Source organism: Emydura macquarii, unplaced genomic scaffold (assembly GCF_026122565.2).
Source record: "Emydura macquarii macquarii isolate MOO-44397 ecotype Brisbane River unplaced genomic scaffold, CSIRO-AGI_Emac_v2 contig_3343, whole genome shotgun sequence".
In the NCBI taxonomy this organism is placed as follows: domain Eukaryota; kingdom Metazoa; phylum Chordata; order Testudines; family Chelidae; genus Emydura; species Emydura macquarii.
In genome coordinates, this window is record NW_027133480.1 from 2,537,274 (window position 1) to 2,557,680 (window position 20,407).

At 38.9% G+C, this 20,407-nt stretch overlaps 1 protein-coding gene across 1 annotated transcript in view; it reads right to left on the bottom strand.

Moving 5' to 3' along the window:
- ADAM12 (ADAM metallopeptidase domain 12) overlaps positions 1-20,407 on the bottom strand; it is a 282,924-nt gene that overhangs the window by 106,449 nt on the left and 156,068 nt on the right. Inside the window, exons 6-7 of the mRNA XM_067533368.1 lie at positions 10,754-10,832; positions 7,894-7,970 (exon numbers count right to left, since the gene is read on the bottom strand). Of these exons, the coding sequence (XP_067389469.1) occupies positions 7,894-7,970; positions 10,754-10,832 (156 nt within the window). The remainder of the gene's footprint in view (positions 1-7,893; positions 7,971-10,753; positions 10,833-20,407) is intronic.

A 20,407-nucleotide genomic window follows, 5' to 3' on the forward strand; every position in this document is an offset into this window, starting at 1 on the left:
TTAAGTAAATCAATAAATCTGATAACCATGAATGCAATTAAACATTTGGTTTTAATGAAGCTCAAAGTTATGCTCATTTCTAAATAAAAACAATTAAAAATCTCTATTACCATTGGAAGAAGAATGTATATGTAATTTGCCTTGGTATATGAGAAAGTACTGAAACAGAAGGCTGTCACATTTGTGTTTATAGTGTATTCATATTGGTTGAAATTCATCCCTATGCAGAGGCTCAACGCAAAGCCTGTGTATCAGTGAAGTGCCTCTTAAATCTAAGGGAGTTAAGTTTTGAGAAGATCTCATGCTGCCCCTCTGCTCAGAGGTGAATTTAACTAATTATGAATGTTGTAGCTTCAATAGTTCATGTGTGCATGCTCATTGCCTATCCCTAAAGCCCACATATCGTGGTTATGCAAATTGCCATTAGTTAATGTCTGCCGGTATTTCCTCTATACAACCTTTCTCCAGGGTTCATAACTCTGCAGACAAGCTCAGCTGGGAAGAGTCTTAGAAATTGGTTCAGCTCTTTTTAAGTTATATTTCTAGAGGAAAATATTCAGCCAGCCTCCATTTTATGAGCACTGTGAACTCTTGAGAGTGGAAGCCCATCAGGTAAGCGTGCAGACAATTTATACAGCGTATATGTGCAATTGCCCATGTGGGTGCACAAATGTGGAGTTCACTCAAGTTTTGGATGGGCATGAAATGAAGGCAGTCTGAAAGGAATAAGAAATGTAGTCTTTATTTTGTTTATGTATATCAATTTTCCCAGTGTAGAGTCCAATCCTAGTGAGAATTTTGCTTACATTGCGTTAATAGCGTTATTTCCACCCTCTTTGTAACAGCATGACCTAGTGGACGTAGCACTGGATTGGGACTCCAGAGACTATAGTTCTATTCCAGGTTCTACCAACAGCCTGCTGGATGACCCTGGGTAATTCACTTTACCTGTCTGTGCCTCGCTGGGGTAAAATAATTTCCCTCCTTTATATAAAGCTTTAAGATCTACTGATGAAAAGCACAATTTAGACTATGTCTATACAGCCGGCGGCACAGCTGGCAGTGCAGGATCGATTTTGCGGGTTTGACTGAGCGGAAGTAAAGACTCACTCAATCGAACCCGGAAGTCGACTCTGTAAATCCAACCCGGCAAGTAGCGTAGCACTGCAACGATGGGAGGGCATTTCCCATTGGCGCAATGGAGACACTGTGGTAAGTAGATGTTAGAAAGTTGACAGGAAATACGCATATCTCCCATCGACTGCCACCGAAATTCGCGGCCAGTGTAGACCAGGCCATAGTAGTTAATTATTATTTTTATGTACATCAGAACTCTGTTTAAACAGTAAAGTCCTGACTCAGACAAACAACAGATAGAAATTCAAAGCAACTGCTAAAACAACAGCTGTGTTGTTTTCGGGTCCTGCAGCATAATAAGGGATATACCCCATAGTCACATGAATCTGCTTTATGCTAGCAAAATGTCCTTCATCAATCTGAAAATCTATTCCATGGTACAGTATATAAAAATTACCCATATCCTGAGACTACTGTAACATCTAGTTAGGGAGGTTAATCCTTTCCCATTGCAAATCAGGTTTATCCAGTGTGACAACTTATTGGTCTGAAATCCTGGTGCTCAGAATTCAAGGATGGAGTTACAGAGAATGACAATAGAATTTAATGTCCTGTACTTGGGAGTCAAAGTACAGGAATTGTGTTACCAGAGAAAGCCTTATAGTGAGCTTTACCATGAGACTGGCAAAACAGAGCAGGGAAGACTGCAAAGGAACTAAAGGAAGAAAAGAGAGGGCAGTTAATATCAGTGCCATTTTAGTGTGTGTTATTTTGTAGCACTGAATAATAAATAATACAGGGAAACAGTAAAGAGACACTGAAGTCAAACTTAGCCCCAGATTTGGGGTCTATAAGAAGGAGTTTTTAAATACTGTAGGACCTATAGAAATGTTTTTACTTTTTATTTTTTGTTATGCAGTGACTGAAAATTTCATATATGTATGACTCTGTTGTGTTTATTATTTAGCAAATATGTAATGCACCTGGACATATGGGGTAAGATTTTCAAAGTGCATAAGCAATTTAGGAGCAAAAGTTCCACTGAATTTCAATGAGATGTGCGCTCCTAAATCACTGAGGCACTTTTTAAAATCCCATCTAGGGTTTGCTGATCAGTGATGTCTCAACATTGCTTCCACTGTGTATGCACATGTACCTGCATGTGCATTTTACCAGCACTCGCACCTATGCATTTACCTAAAGGTGTTTGTGCATGTCCTCTTCAGATGAATGGGTTTTATATGTGTATATTCTATATCCTGTATGCAAAAGGTTAGTACCAGAAAAGTGAGCAAGCAGATGTGTATGAATGCAAGGTTTCACAAGGTCATGTGGAGGCTGAAAATCATGCCCAGAAGACTTATATATTTGCTACTAAACTGGAGGGCCCCTTTGCCTGGGAAAGAAAGCAGAGTACTTTCCACAGAACGGGAAAATGACCTTGTCTCATCCAAAACACCACTATCAAGTAGTCTGAAAAATCTAGTTGGTTTTCTTTTCTGGATGGAAGTGCTGGAAGCACTGATTATCCATCATTCTTATTTCATGCATTCAATATATACAGTCTCTCTCCTGTCACTCAACTGCTTCTCCTCCAAAGAAGTTAAGCAGCATGCAGACAATGGTATGATTACACTCTCCTCCAACCTGCATTTTACGCAGCTATCAGTGTCAATCTAACTCTCTTTATGCCATTGTAGTCCTAAGAGAAGCAAGACATTCTAATGTTATGTCTGAGGGGAAGTATCATGGTGAGAATATGCAAGTGTGTGTGTAGAAGAAAACTGAGTCTTTCTTCTATCTCTATGTGATTCAGTTATCTCTACATCAAATCCTCTCCATCTCCATGAGTGGTGTGTGCTTTTCAAATCCATCTTAATTTTCAGATTTCACACTTTGTTCCTTATGCAATATAAATGCCATATTTATAAGCTAATAATTTATCTTAAATGCTTAGTTACGTGGCTGTAATGTATATATAAGCTTTACAGATTTCTTATATGTGTAACCTTTTTTGGGTCAGTTTCATGCCTTTTAATGCATACTTTGGGTTTATGGGAAGGGCACGTCTTTCTCCTACATAGATGGAAAGATGTCCAAGATGGACTAGTAGTTGCAGATGGCAAGATAACGGCATCTTGAAATTTAAATGAAATAATTATAATAGTTTGCACTTCCTTTCATCAAGAGATCTCGTGGAACTTAAACTGTAAGGCTCATGCAACACCCCTGAAAAGTAGGTAAGAATTATTATCCACATTTTACAGATGGAAAAACTGAGGCACAGAAGGGTAAGTCACACAACTGTGCGGCAGAACCAGGAACAGAATCTTTGAGCACTAGACAAGGTTTCCCTCTCTAGCCCTTGACAACATCACAATATTTTCTTGTGAAATTCAGTGTGGAGCTAGGAATCCTGGAACTATATCAGATTAGAACAGAGCCCTGGAGGGGAAAGCAACACAAATAAGGAAACTACAGCACTTTAGCTTTGCAATGTTATACATTAGACATTAATTTCTACAATATTCAGGCACGATGGAATGTGTTGAGAACCAAGTGGCTGCTTTAGCTCTGAATTTCCTGCACTGTTTTAAACTATTTTTGTGCATACTAGTAAAACATTCATGCTAATAATATGCATTTTAATGTTTCTGACAAAAGGGATGTTGTCAGCAGTAAGCTGTGAAGTTGTGCTAAACTATCCTATTTCTTCTCACATTTGATCTCAGGCTGGATCATGTGCAGTAAATCTTTCCATACAAACTCTAAAGGGACATACTGCTACAGCAGTAGCTTATTAAAAATGTTTTCGTGGGAGAGGTATTATGTGAATTGTGGGACCAAACCTGCAAGATACTCAGAGCCCTTAGAACTTCACAGCAGGCACGTAGCATTTTGCATCATCTGGCCTTTTATTCCTAACTTATCTTAATGAGTGGAATGGATGGTTCAGGGAACTAATATTACAATATGTAATCTTTCAACTACATGTTTCTGTTCAAACTCAGATACTGACAAAGTTATTATTATCTGTTACCAGGCTGTGAAATGAGTTTTGGGGTCTAAGTCAACAGGTATCCCTATCACAAAACACTGTCACATATGGACACTCTTATGGCCAGTCCCAGCAGAGAATGCAGCGGTTAAATGACCATGGATATTGAGATATGTTCTCACCCCTAGATGTTTTCCCTATAGGCTAAGGTTGAATCACATTAGCAGGGAAATGGGAAAGTGTTCCCTGGCAAAGAAGAGGCTATACCAATCTTGTTGGTACGGGGCCCCATTTACCACCAACCTACACTGTATGTATTTACTTGCACCAGTGCAATTTGAGTGAAAAAATGTTTCTATTCTGACTGGATACAGTTTTAAATCCACTTTGCACTGGTATAAATGACTGCATAAGGAGCTGGATAACAATGACTGGATCCGAAGAGAGGACTAGGCTTGCCATTCAGCTGAGAGCACAGAATTCACCAAAAGAGAGAGTGAATTCGAGAAAAGAGAAAATCCACATGTAATGTACAGTCGAGCTGTTCTTCTTGTTAGCTTCTTCCTTTGTAAATAGATTTGGGGTGGAAGACTATACTATCATTTTTTCCCCACAAAAGACAAATTTTCCCTAGCTGCAGGAGACTTCCTAGCACTGCTTTCACTGTAATCATGCAATTTGCTAAAATGATTTTTTACCTGCCATGACAGTGACATATATGATTAATGCTGTTTAAAATACCACAAATATAATAGATTAACTACAATAAACTTTGGTGGAGATGCCAGATAGATGGAAAAGCACCCCAAAAACATTTTCTTGTTGGAAGACACCAGTGGAATCCTACTGACTATGGCCAAGGTTGCCCTTTTAATAGGGATAAGAGTTCTAGTAACAAATTGCTTATTCACTCTGTGTTTTCTTCCTCCTCTCCTCGTGTTATCTCCAAAGTTACAATATAAAACCCTTGACAATATCACAACCATACAGAATGCAAAACAGAGAGGAGAAAGGCTCCAAATAGTCATGCTGCTTGTAGATAAATTAAACAAACCCAGAAAAGTCTGAGACAGCTGGAAATTTGACAGGAGAACTGATTTTCCAGGGAGAACACTAGAACCAATTTACAATTAATTACTGTGATTTGGAACTGCTCTGTGAGTAAATACCACTCTGTGATTGACCAACTAGGAAGGTAATTGTTTCCTGAACTGTGCCCATGGTGTATCTAAAAACTATCATCAGTCAGTGCCTTTCTGAAAGTTGACTGAGAAATTATTAAAATGGCTAATTTAATATTTTTCTTGACAATGTCTCTCTCTCACTCTTTTTGGTGTGTATTAACATCTTAGCTACTTGCTGCATGTCATATCTTTCACCACTGCAATTTATTGAACTTCACAGCCACAATAGGCTAAAGCAAATTCTAAGGACTACTAGGCTATTGGAAGCTGTAGGAGTTAGCAGCTGCACAGCAGTTCTGTCATTGTCAGTGGATAACATTACTCACTAGCACTGGGGAACATCTTTGAGGACTCCACAGCTAAACAAGGACTGGAAGGGAACCACATTCTGTCACAGTCAGAAAGATATGCCAACCAGCATACTCTGAGAATAAAATATAGCGTCACATGGGCACAACTGCCATGGGGAAATGGGAATCATATAGACTCTCCAAAATTCTACTATACTGTTGATGTCTCCCTTGATGCAGCTGCAGGGGAAATGCATTCTCTATTAATACAGAATTAAGGGCAGGAATATAATCAATGCCAGTCATGGCAGTTAGCATGCTTTTATGGAAAATAGTTCTTGTCAGACAAATCTGATTTCGTTATTTGAGGACATTATAAGTTTAGTGGATAAAAGTAACTGTAGATATAGTATTATACTTACACTTTTGTAAGGTGTTTGACTTAGCACTGCATGATTTTCTGACTTAAAAATTAGCACTATACAATACCAATAAAGCACACGTTAAATGGATTAAGAACTGACAAACTGACAGATCTCAAAACATAGTTGTTAATGGGGAACCCACTCTCTACACTGGATTCCCACAGAATTTTGAGTCAAGTTCAAGGTCTAGGTCCTTATTTTCAAAGCGCTCCATGGCCTGGGCTCAGGATATCTAAAAAGATCATCTAAAGCTCTGGGACAAAGACTCCCCCAGGAACAAAGGACCATCACAAATCTCACCACTTTTTGTTCCAAGTGCAATGCTGCCCCAGAGCTGTAAACCAGGAGAATCCCAGCAACTATGGACTTAAACTAAAATTCTTGTCAGTTTCCCCATACAAGTATGTTAATTCAGTCAGCAGCTGCTGCTCCAGGGAGCATATTTTGTTTAGGAAACACCGTGTAGCTGTGTTTCTGAAATGAAATTTTTTCAGGATATCTAGGAACAAGTAATTTCAAAAAAATTGGTTTCATTCCATATTGGAGCAAAACCAAAATTTCAAAAAGTCAACATTTCTCATAAACCAAAAATCCCAAATTTCAGCCAGCTCTGTGAAATACTGTGTATAGTTCTAGTGTCCGTATTTTTAGAAGGCTGTTGAAAAATTGGAGAGAGGGCAGCAAAAAGCCACAAAAATTATTCATGGGCTAGAGAAAATGCCTTACAGTGAGAGATTTAAAGAACTCAACCTATTCACCTTATCAAAAAGAAGATTGAAAGGTGACTTGAGTGAATAAGTGCTTCATGGGGAGAAAACACTGGATTTAAAAAAGATTTTTAATCTAGTGGGGAAAGGTTAATAAGAAAGAGAAAGTATTTACTTTTTTACAGTAACTGGAGTTCTTCAAGATGAGTGGTCCCTATCTGTATTCCATTTTGGGTGTGCCTTACCTCCATCTGTCTGAGACCAGAAGTTTTTTGCTAGCAGTGTCCTTTGGTCTGTGCCTGCATCCTTCTCCTCCTCATGTGCCAAACCAAGAGTACAAGGGGCAGTGTGGACCAATTGCCTCTTCAGTTACTTCTCTACCATGAATCATGCATCAAGGATCCAAAGCAAAGGGGAAGGAGGACAGGCAGGGGAATTCAGATAGGAACCACACATCTCAAAGAACTCCAGTTACCATACACTATAAGTAACCCCTTTCTTCTTCAAGTGATGGTCCCTATTTCTTTTCCGCTGTGGGTGAATGACATGCAGTATTAACTGAGGAGGAAGGCGCAAGATTCCAACAACTGCTGTGATGAAAGTTGCGTCAGTTGGAGAAGCTTGCACCAGGGTGTAATGTTTAGTGCAGGTATGGACAGAACCCCATGTTCTTATAGCCTTATAGGTTTCAATGAGAGGAACATCCCGAAGCGAGGTTACTGATGTGGTCTTGTCCCTTGTCCCTTGTCTCCATCTTGTGGAGAAGGGAGAGGTGTTTGTTAACTCATAACACACAGCCTGAAATTCATTTGGAAAGTCTCTGGGAGGAGACTGCTTCTCCTCTCATCCATTCTGCACAGGCTAGTTCCTAAAAGCTTTTGTTTTTCATAGGTAGACTGCCAAGTCCAGTAGACCTTCTTAGAATAAAGTCTCCTGACCTCACTAGTGGTTCGCAGTTTTGGGAAAAAGACAGGTAAGTGAATTGTTTGATTCAGTGTCTGGTGTCGCAAATCCAGCTGTGGCCAAGTTTTGATACTTCAGAGGAAGATTGATACAGCAACCACCCAGAATACATTTAGCTAATTGTGTTCTGGGAGGAAAATCCTTCCTGACCCCTTCAGGCAACCAACCGGATCCCTGAAGCATGGGATTTGATTATAGTCATAGTGAGTGTTTTTAGATGTCCAAGATGTCTTCGGAGAGCTCACTTACCTGAGTCCAGAACAGGTACTGAGACTGACTGCAGAATCAGGATACCCTTGCACAGTACCATGGTAGTAGCAGTGACCCTAATTGCGAAAAGGAAGGAAGAGGAAAACATTTAGGTAATCAAATTCTATTCAGTGCCTTGTTTTTAAGAGGTTCTCTTTTCCTTTCCATCTGAACACCTTCTCTGATTTCAGGCTACAGCATCCAGAATTTCACTGATAACATCTTTCTGCCTTCATGAAATATTGAAATATGCATTCTCAATGTTTAATGTTGGACCAAAGGATTCCACACAAGTACCTGTGGCATCCCTAATTACTAAAAGGCAATCAACAGTGTATTTAAAATGTGACAAGCTTTGTCTCCTTGATTATGTTATCTGGAAGCTATGTTATGGGGAAGTTTATAAAATTAAGCAGCGGAACAAATCACATTGACATCAACATTTTGCTTAGATATAAATTTTCTTTAGTAAGAGGATGTAAATTCATGGGAGGTAATTAAGCACACTGTCAAATGTACTAAAACTTGTCTCGAATCTGTGGCTTGAGAAACTCACAGGGCAAATGAAAAGTGGGTTGGAGGGAAGCATTTTATTAAATTAAGTAGCTGCATAGCTGTACATTATGCAAACAAGAATAAGAGGGTCTTCTATTTTGAAAGACAACAATCCTCTTTCATTTTATGGCTGGTTATTCTATTTCTTTAATAATCCAGCTGCTTGCAAAAGGCAACCACAAAACAGATACTGACTAAATAAAGATACAAATCTGTCTGGAATCAAAATTAATTTTATTGTTGACTAAAGGTTATTCTACATCCCCAATTATCTAACTGGCTGGGAAATAATGATTGTGTCACGTACAGTATTTTTTTCCCCACAGCTTCTTTAAATGCTATCTGGAAGTTGAAAATACTGTTGTAAAAGGTTGCTATATAATTAGTGCAAAGGAAAGTTATCACTCATGTTTCAACTGACAGTCATCTCACTATGCCTTTTTATTACTTGGTTCATTCACATCTAGCTGCATTAATTAACCTTTTCCGTTTCAGGGCATGGTTTTCAATTACCCAGCCTCACAAAGCACACTTGTAAAGCCCACCTTGATTTCTCAAAGAAAGCAATAACCAAGAAAAAGACCAGGATAAGATGGAATATCTCAGATATGAATCCTAAGCAAATTTGAACTCCTTGTCTACTCAGTTTCATAACTTCTTCCAGATCCTGCAAGAAGGTAGGGTTCCTTGAAACAGCAACACCTGCACCAAGCAAACACTCAGCCGTAGGACTCCAAATACCATCATGAAGTTAACCTGATTTCATTTCCACAGCTAGGGAGAACTTGATTCAGTAACTCAATTTAGTTTAGTCCACCATACAGGTGCTGTAGGCATACTGAATAAAAAAGACGTAAAATCAAATTACAGAACTTGAGGAAGACATTTCTTTTAAACAATGCTGCAGTTGCTCTTGATCAAAAATATGTTTTACTATCTGGGGTCTTTCTGCCTTCATCATTGTACCAAAGTACATTGCCTACTTAAAATTTTTCTTTTAAATGAATCTGTAAAGAGGAATACTTTCTATAGTCAGCAGTAAACATAGTCGAGATTAGTTTGCTTCAATGTGAACCACAAAAATTTGTGTATTCTTTCTTCATTTGAATATTACCAATTTTTAAAACTATTTTGAAATTTTTCATCTACTTGCCCTTTTACTCTTCACTTACAGCACATAAACAGCATAGAATGTACATCCCTTCTTTTATAAAGTTAGGCCATGGGATAGCTATTGATGTTATACAATCTTCCAAAGAAAGTAAGCAGCCATTTTCCATTGCACTAATTTGCAACAAGGTATGTCCACTACACACATGTACACACACACACTCACACTGGGTGCACATGTGTGCGCATGCACGCACGCACGCACGCACGCACACACACACACACACAGAAAAAGGCTTTCAAAAGTGATTGCTTTGCTCTGGACATGACTGGCTGTTCATAATGAAGCTGCTTCTTAACATTAAAAAGACGTGAGTGAAAATACTTTCCCTTTATTGTCATCTGCAAGACTCATTACAGACAACATGGAGTGAGATGCTTCTGCTGATAAAGTAAATTAAATAAATAAATAAATAAATAAAGGAAGAAATGTTCCATCCGAGCTGGATCTACTAAGCCAGATAAAAGATAAACTTCATAACTAAAATAAATTGCTTCACTGTTTTTAATTAAGAAACTCATCTTTACTGTAAGAGGACAAAAATATGAGTGCTTTAAAACAGCTCTTTATTTATAAAAAGCATTTTTTAAAGAGAAAAAAAAAGCATTTTGTGCTGATTTTAATGAAGAGCAAGTTAGCCAGAGATTTTTAAAAAAAATATCTTAGGGTCTGATTCAATAAAAACAAAAAATATAAAGATACATCTGGCTTTTGCATTGGGGAACCCAACACAGACCTTGGAATCCCTTTATGTGACCTTCCGCACAGCACTGCAGAAACCAGCTTTTTAGGGCTGTCTTTTAATTGAATCAGACCTTCGCTCCTTATCTGTGCAACAATGGTTCTTTGCGGCTTATTGGAAAACTCTAATGAGTGCATTTTCAAAGAGCTGTATAAGGCTTTAACAGCAAAAATCCTATAGGCTTCAAGGTGGTGAAACTCCCCATGCGTCACTTTGAAAATTCCCTCCTCAAGGGGGTAACACGGATGAGAAGTTACCAAAGACAACAATCTAAAAAGAATACCTGGCTAACGATTTTATTTCACCCTCTGTCTCCCATCCTGGCATCAGTCACATGGTGTTTTAATGATGAAGCATCATCTTTCCCCTCTCCCCCAAGACACAAACCTTACCGTGTAATTGCGTGTGAGAATGACATCAGTGCCATCTTTCAAATAGTGTGTTTCTGTGAAGCTACCAGCTAAGAGGCCTCTGAAAAAAACAAAACAAAAAACACACATCGGTAATACTGAGATAAAATCATCATGTCTTTTGTTCTTCCATGGTTCCATCTGAAATAGAATAAAAAGTTTTAAACTAACAAGCATGGAAACAGAAAACCCCATAATAGCTCTCTGTGACTAGTGCATGGACAGGACTGCGCATGAGATTAGGAAAAATTATGACTGGTAGTCACTCGAAACAGCCAAGAAATCTAGTAGGTTAGGAGGCTAGCACATAAACACTTCCCTGATTAATAATAAAAAGCGTTTATTGTGACAGAAATTGACTAGAAGATGCCAAGTGTCCTTTCTTTCAAATGAAGACTAAAAATAAGCACAGCTCAATATTGAATCCCTCATGTCATTTTCAATATCTTTCCAATCAAACTGGAAATCCAGGCATTTTGGAATATTTTAAGAGTAATTCAGTCCTGGTAAGGATGCTTAAAAAGTGACATCTTGGAAAAAAGTTAATTTGTCCCATATTCTATCCATCACTTTGCTATGTAATGCACTGTGCACATCAGCCAATAGCTAGCCACTGCTGCCACAATTACATGCTCACAAAAATGTAAAGCATGGGTTTTGAAAACATACGTGGATTTATTGGACTAGTGTCTTCAATTAGGGCTGTGTGAGCAGTTTGGGTAAGAGGGGGAAATGAGGTCACTGGAATATCATCAGCGGGATTTTCAAAAATGCTCAACTCTGCTGTAATTCTGCTCCCTAAGAAGTCAGTGGTACTCCCATTGGCTTCAATGGGACTGGAGTTAGGCCAATGATGAGTGCTTCTGAAAATTACCCCACAAATTCAAGTACTGCAAACAAAGCCTCGGATGTTTCCAGTTGTTCAGGAAAGTGAATTATGTACCTCCTGGAATCTGTCGGTGACCATTTAATTTTTGTTACATTCCAGAATCAAACAACTAAAGTACCTTGTGATTTATACAGCAATGGACTATAGTGAGCTTAGAATCACTGACCATTGCTACTGTAGAGCAAGGGCAATATCAGCTGTCCTTTAAATTCAGAGACACCTACTTTCATACAGCATTCAGCTCCTGCCATCAGAGATTCCCTAACGATAAGGTTTTATCTTTAAGATTGAACATTGTAATTGTACCCAATAACACATTCCAAAACTGTCATTGTTTTTTCAAGATGCAAGCAGCCATGTTCTATGAAACGGGTATATTTTATGCCATAATAAGGTGACTTACTCATCAAGGCATCATTGTGCCTTCTAGCCAAAGTATTAGATGGCTCTCCTGCTGTGATAGTAGGATAATTCATTATTTCAGGCAAAAGCAACATGATCTCCAGGCACTAAGGTTAGTTTACGTGGAAGTAAAAGAAACAAACTTGTTCCATTGATAGAAAGGGTTTGAAAGACACCACGAGGAAATGAAAGAATTCCTCCTGATAAACTGGATTACCATACATGGCAGTCTGATAACTTGCAAAAGGAAAGTGACAAGGAGCATATCCATAATGGGATTCTTTTTTCCCCTCAGCAACTTATCAGAAGTACCCAAACAATTTAAGAGGACCAACCCCATTTACTTTTACTGAAACTTGAGCTTTTAAGTTATTTAGGCACTTCTGAAAAATCCACTGTTACTGAATATGATATCTGTGAAGTGGGCTTCCATTTATTTAGGGACTCAGACAACATCTTAATAGTTTAAACAAAGGGAAACAAGAAATCAATTGCTGTGGAAATATGTTTCTAATGTTGTAAAAATGGGTAAAAAGTAACATAACAGCTATTTGAACAGTTCACTTTGAAGGAAAAAGTATATGAAAAGCAGTCGGGCTGAGGAAAAGGAGATCAGCTCCAGCAGACTGGCAGTTGTATTAGCCTGGTTTTCAATAAATGAGAGGGATGCCTCACAAAATTAACCTTTTTGTCAACAGAATATAAAAAAATCAGAAGGCTCTACTGTGAGTATCCATATAACAGCTTCTTGAAGAAAGAGTTGTTATTGATAAAAGACTTCGCTTCTGTCAAGTTCTCAGGAAGTCCTATCATCATGGCGCATAAAGATTCCTGGACAAAGGAATGTAAGCAAGAAAATGTAAGTGGTCTAAGGTGTTTTGCAAAAGAATTTCCAAACCTTATAAATGCTCAGTGCTAACTGGGAAGCATTACTTTTGAGAGCAGTCACTGCTCAGGGACCGTCTTCCTTAAAGTCAAGGTATTGATCTGTTTTTCAATTTTTCATCTAGAGAGCATTTATAACAAGGTCAGAAGAAAGAATACATGTTTACATTGGCTCTCCACACAGGTGCAAAAATACCATCCAGGACTGTTTGAGGTTCTGACAAACATTTTAGTGAAATATGAAAGCTCCAGACAGATGATGATATCAAAACTAAACGTCAGTATCGCCTGCACACCTGCAATGGACCAGAGAATTTGGATTATAGAATATATCTTTGGCATAGAGTTTTGAAATGACCTGCTTTCTTCCAAAAATATGTTTTTCATTTGGGAAGTTCATTTAGCCAAACTGATCCATATATACTGCAAAGTATGGACTGTATTGTTCTTGAAATGAATACGTATTTTCTAAAATTGTTGATGTTTGCATCTCAGTTAACATACATTTCTTTCAGCTTGTACACAGGCTAACATCTCTGGTAGGCTAATTACCATTATTTATTATTTGTGTTATGGCAGTGCCTAAGTTCCCAGTGAAGATCAGGGACCCATTGCACTAGGTGGGTGCACTGTACAAATACTTATTAAAAAGAAAGTCCCTGCCCCAAAGAGCTTACAACCTACAGTAGAAAATGACCAGTGGAGGAATCAAGCAAATGACGAGAAATAGAGGATGAGGAAACACTAAAAAAAAAAAAAGAAAGAAAGAAAAAAGCAGATCTTAGCACAACAGGCTTTAATTGTGGCTCTCATATCAAATTTCAGTCAGTATGTTGTACTTTTCTTTGTATAAAGTTATATTATATGTTAAAATGCAGCAGCATTTTTCAGCGGTTCACTGGGTTGCACAAGAGGCAATTTGGGTAGTAGCAAACCAGTGGATATTATGACTACATCAAGGGAGCATCTCCACTGCAATTAGACACCCACGGCTGACCCGGGCCAGCTGACTCAGGCTTATGGGGCTTGGGTGAAGGGGCTGTTTAATTGTGTTGTTCTTAAAACCTCCCACCTCACAGGATACTAGAGCCCAGGCTCCAGACTCAGCCCGAATGTCTACTCTGCAGTTAAACAGACCATTAGCCTGAGTCCCAGAAGCCTGAGTCAGCTGGCATGGGCCATCCGTGGGTTTTTTATGGCATGGTAGATAAACCCAAAGCATTTACAGTCTCTGGAATGGCTGCTAATTAAGGGAAAGCAGTTCAGAGTATGTACATTCCCTTACTGCCAATGCTTCTGAAAGCATTGTCATAAAGAGCAGCTATTTTATTAATTATTGTTACTATTTATGTAGCAACACTGGTGAGCATTGTGCTTTATAGACATGTAAGGACAAAGGGTAAAATCCTGTTCCCACTGATCTTAATGAGAGTTTTGCAATTGACTTCAATGGGGTCCAGGATTTCACCCAAAATGCCTGCATCACAGGGTTTAATATTTAAATAGATAAAATGCTGACATGGGACAGAGCAAGAGATGTAACAGAGAGGTAAAGTGATTGAACAGTACTGTTGGCATGTGTCCTATTATTCCCAGGATTTTCACAATAACTTAGTGATCTAAATGAGGTGAGAGATGGAAGCAGGGGAAGTGAGTCACTGCTGCAGTGCTAGACAGAAGAGGGGAATTTTAAGGAAGAGACTAGAGAGGAAAGCTCCTTGGGTGCTGGAGGAGGGAGGCTGTTGATATATTGTTCATATCATCATTACTGATATCAAAAACTGAGAATAATGATGGCAATGATGACTAGGATGACCTTTACACTTCTATTCATTCCACCCCTGAGTGAGGGCTCAGAAAATGCTGAATAGATTTTAACGCCAGGAAGGACTACTGTGATCACGTGGAAAATCCACACCCTTGAGCGACGTTGTTATACTGACCTAACCCCTGCTGTAGACAGGGCGATGTCAATGGGAGGGCATCTCCTGTTGACTTAACTACCACCTCTTGGGGAGGTGGTATACCTACGCCAATGGGAAAAGTTCTCCCATTGGCATAGGTAGTTTCTTCACTAAGCGCTGATGCTGTAAGTGTAGCAATCCCTTAGTCTGATTGCCCGCATAACACAGGCCATAGGACTTCCTTGAATTAATTCCTGCTTCAAGTCCAGTAGCTGTGATTGAACTAAAGTATTTCTTCTAGAAAGAATATACCATCTTCATTTAAAAATGTCCAGTGATGGAGAATCCACCACAACCCTTCGTATGTTGTTTCAATGGTTAATTATCTTCACTGTCAAAAAAAAGTCTCATTTCTTGTCTAAATGTATTTACCTTCAACTTCTAGCCATTGGATGTTGTTCACTGGCATCGTTGGTTTTATTTTTCTTATGTCTTTCCTAAACAGTTCCTGCTCCTGAATTAAGAAAATTGATCAGGCAAAACTAACTCCTAAAGATGCTACTATCAATCCCTGGCAGGCTTCTTGCTTCAGAGCTTTTGGCTCCATAGCCTGATACCTGTCTGCTGACAAAGATGATCGAATTGTAAGGCTGCATGATCTAAGAATGGTAAAGGGTCAGCAACAGTACTGTAGTGATGGAAGTCCACCGGCTGACTTTCCCAAAGGAAAATAAACAAGTGAAAAGGTCTGCTCCTAATGCAGCAGCTGAAAAGGGATTTCAAAGAGCTGCACATTTCCTGCACAGATGATGGGCCTGCTTAGTAAGATACAGTTTTAAAAGGAGAGAGAGGGTTTCAGTAACAATACTAGTAATTAAAAATGCTTTTTTAGTAGCTCAGAGTTTAGTTACAAGAGCAGGAATTGAAATTTCACTGCTCAAGACCAGGGGTCCACAAACTATATCTAAGGGGTCTACGAAAGGTGGTTGTTACCAAAGAACAGTGGTTTTCAACTTGTGGTCTATGGATCTCCCGGGGTCCACAAACTATGTCTAATATTTCCAAAGGTGCCTGCACCTCCATTTAAAAAGTTTTAGGTGTCTGCAAATGAAAAAAGGTTGAATACCACTGCCCCAAAAGAACAGTTATTACCATCTTTAATGCTACCTAAAAGGCTGTCAAATGAGATTTTTTTCCTACTAAAAACTCCCTCAGCTAAAGGGAAAGGGAACAAGGGACGCGGTTAAAATGAAAGCCTTATTTAGTACTTTACACCTCAAGTGCTTCTACTGTTTTCCTTCTTTTCCGTACTTTTAAGAAAAGTTAAAAGGATTTTTAATGGTGTTTGCACCATGGTACTAAGCAGGTTCAAATCTCTCTATACCAAATCCCAAACCTTGTTTAATATTGGACGGTGAATGGGTTATGTTAACACCTTTGGACCATATATTCCATCTAAATTAATACAACAGCCCATAGGGTACCCAATATTTTTTGGCAGGCGAAGTTGTTATCCCCCGTTTCAAAATGTCTAATGCCTTGGAAGCTGTCTAGTGGAATAAGCATTTAGCTTTGGTATCAAGAGACTAAGTCATGTAAGGGCATTTCTTGAAAGCTTATCAAAAATAAGTGTAACAAGCACTCAAGTTCAGCAATCAGGAAAGGTATACTTGAACTTCTCATTATGGTACTAATATTAAACTTATTAAACAACCAATTTAACATATGTATCCATTAGGTAATTTAATTGCCTCCTTCAGAAAGAGATGTAATTCACTAAATTGATTTATATTTCCTTTTCTGACTCATAGTAAAGGAGATTAATACAGGAAAGTAAATCAGTTTAGATGGCAAGCTACTTAACCTAATTGGATCTATGTAATTCAGAATGAACATGGATCAAAATAACATTAATACATCATACTGCAGGAGCTCTGGTTCAGTTCATGCTCAACCGTGCCAAATGATTATCAGTTTTTTGCACTGCAGGAAGAGGTGGAAACAAGGGAAATAAATACTATCAGGAACTGCATTACTTGATGGGCGTATGATACTAAAAACAAAACAAAAAAAATCAATTAATGGAACACCAAAATCTCCTGATTAATTCTTTGAAGATGAGAAATGTGCACCTTCTGAGTTAAATTGCTTGTGTGATGCAGCACAGTCAATGACAGTGTCATGGAACATTTCTTGCTTTTCTGTCTATCTGAGCAAACAAGTGGAAGCTTCTTGGGGCAGGACAGAACATGTTTTGCCTACACTGAGTTAAGTCAAACACAACACAGTTGTAAATTAGTTGTAAACTTACCTATCAGATTTGCCAACAAACTTTCAGGTGTCAGCTGCCTCTGTTGGCTTAAGGCCCAGAGTTCGTAACGGACATAACTTAAATTAACAAAAAGACCTAACGACTCAGAAACTCGAGCTGTTGATTTTTCAAAAATGTTCATCTTGAATTCAAATATACAAACAGGATCTTTTTTCAATCCATTTATTAAGAGATATGATAGTTCAACACAACTTAGCCTCATCTCCAAAACAAGAAAACCACACTGTGTTTCCCAAGCAGCAATACATTATCTCCAAAGGTCATAATGATCCTTCCATCACTTCAGGAATGCCAAATAGATACAGAATCAGAGAAGTTAGAGATGGAACAGATCTACTACTAGATCATACAGTTAATCTCTCTCCAAATGCAAGATGTTGTACAAGCAACTAATTTTTGCCTCGCGTAATTTCAAATGTCACAAGCAACGCTGCTTCCACTGCTTTGCATCATGATTTGTTTCCTGATATTCAGCATCTGTTTTAATTTCGCCTAGATATACCCCTTTTACTAGCTTAAATAATTCCTCTCCTCTTTGGTGCATACATCCTTCAAAAATGGGTGTAGATTGTTATGTCCTCCCTGAACCATTATTTAGCCAAGTAATACTCACATGAGCTATGGAAGTGCCAAGAATCATACACTTTTCATACTATTGCTACTTGGGAAATTAGTGGCAAGCTTTAATAAAATGTAAATATATTACAATATGGCTCTGACGAGGTCATCCGTATTTGGATTTAATGCTCCAGTTTATGGGCCATAGGCTGCTCTTCATCTGTGCTCCGAAAATATCTATGTAGAGAAAAGTGTTGAGGATGATGGTACCGATGGATCATGTTCCGGTACCAATGGAGCCCGAAGTTTATGAGTTTTCTTAAGCCTCTGGGATTTAAGACATACTAAGTCTTCTTGGGATGAGGTGCTGGGCTTGCTCAGAGCCAAATCCAAGTCTGATGCATATGAGAGTGTTTCCTAGGCTCCCGAGAAAATCTTGCCAGAGGGCCTATGGAGGTAGATTCTCTGACACCAGTGTCAGACTTAGCAGCAGGAGGCTCACTTCTTGCTCAGTCAAACTGATGTATTTGGGGGGGAGGGGAATTCCCCAGCCTGGTACCAACTAAGGCCTCATGACCTTTTCCAGGAGGTGTTTATGAAGGCAAGTTCCTGCCTTTCTCAGGTAAAACTGGGGAATGAGCAGCAAATACTGCACCTCACTGCGATGTGAGCTTTCCTGAGGCAGTACAGACAGCACTGGTGGTCAGTACTGACTAAGAAGGATTGCAGGCAGGAAGCACAATGTTTGAAGTCCAGATTCCTGGGCATAATCCAGTACCCTCATGAGGTACAGACTGGGGGTGGGGGAGAATGAAGAGTCTTCCCCCAAAAACATATCTAGCACTAAAACTATGAAAACACTAAAACTATTAACTGTACAAGATGGTAAAAACTATTTACAAAGCTAAATCTTGTCTTAAGGACACAGCTGAAGCTATGGTCACAGAGAGGTTCCAACTTGGATCTTATGGCAGCAAGAAAGAACTGGAGAGGGGGTCATAGTCCGCCTCGCCTTTTATCCCTTTGGTCCGAGGCACAAGGTGAGCCAGGGCACATGTCCGGACCAATGGACACTACTTTTAAATTCTCCAGCTCCAGGCACAAGTGTAACCCACAGTGGAATATAATAGAGACCATCACTCTAAGAATTCTCTTTTCTAAGTCAAATCACCCTAATCTTTTCAGTCTCTCCTCATATGGAAGCCATGCTATACCCTTGATCATCTTTGTTGTCTTTCTCTGAACCTTTTCCAGTTCCACTATATTTTTTTAGATGGGGGACAGAAAAAGCTTTTTTGCAAGACCAGAATGGCACAATGCAGCTGGAGCACAACAGAAGATGTGGACAACGGTGTTCATTTTAAAAGAGATAACGTAAGAAATTAGATGGGGGAAAGACAATGAGCAGGGAAAGACAGTAACAGAAAACGTAGAAATGGCAGAAGTGCTAAATGACTTTTTTGTTTTAGTTTTCACCAAAAAGGTTAATAGCGATTGGACATCTACCATAGTGAATTTCAATGAAAATAAGGTAGGATCTGAGGCAAAAATAGGGAAAGAACAAGTTAATAATTACTTAGACAAGTTAGATGTCTTAAAGTCAGCAGGACCTCATGCAATACATCCTAGAATACTTAAGCAGTTGACTGAGGCAATATCTGAGCCATTAGCAACTATTTTCAAAAACACATGGAAGGTAGGAGAGATTCTAGAGGGCTGGAAGAGGGCAAATATAGTACCAGTCTATAAAAGGGGAATAAGGACATTCTGGGGAAATAAAGAAGAGTCAGCTTAACTTCAGCATTGGAAAGATAATGGAGCAAATAATTAAGCAATCAATTCGCAAACACTTACAAGATAATATGGTGGTAAATAACAGTCAACATAGATTTGCCAAGAACAGATCATCTCAAACCAACCTAATAGCTTTCTTTGACAGAATATCAAGCTTTGTGGATGTGGGGATGTGGGGAAGTGGTAGATGTGGCATATCTTGACTTTAGTAAGGCTTTTGATACTGTCTTGCATGACCTCATAAACCAAGTAGGGAAATACAGCCTAGATGGAGATGGATACATAACTGATTGGAAAACCATTCCCAGAGAGTAGTTATTGGTGGTTCACAGTCAAGCTGGAAAGGCATATCAAGCGGGGTCCCGCAGAAATCAGTTCTGGGTCTAGTTCTGTACAATATCTTCATAAATGGCATAGAGAGTACACTTATAAACTTGGTGGACAATACCTATCTTGGAGGGATTACAAGCACTTTGGAAGATAGGATTAAAATTCAAAATGATCTGGACAAATTGGAGAAATGGTCTAAATTAAGCAGGATCAAATGCAATAAGGACAAATGCAAAGCACTAAACTTAGGAAAGAACAATCAGTTGCACACATACAAAATGGGAAATGATTGCCTAGGAAGGAGTACTGCAAAAAGGGATCCAGGAGGCATAGTGGATCACAAGCTAAATATGAGTCAACAGTATAACACTGTTACACTCATTTGGAGTATTGTGTCCAATTCTGGACCTCACATTTCAGGAAAGATGTGGACAAATTGGAGAAAGTCCAGAGGAGAGCAACAAAGGTCTAAGCAAACATGACCTATGAGGAAAGATTGAAAAAATTGGGTTTGTTTAGTCTGGAGAAGAGAAGACTGAGGG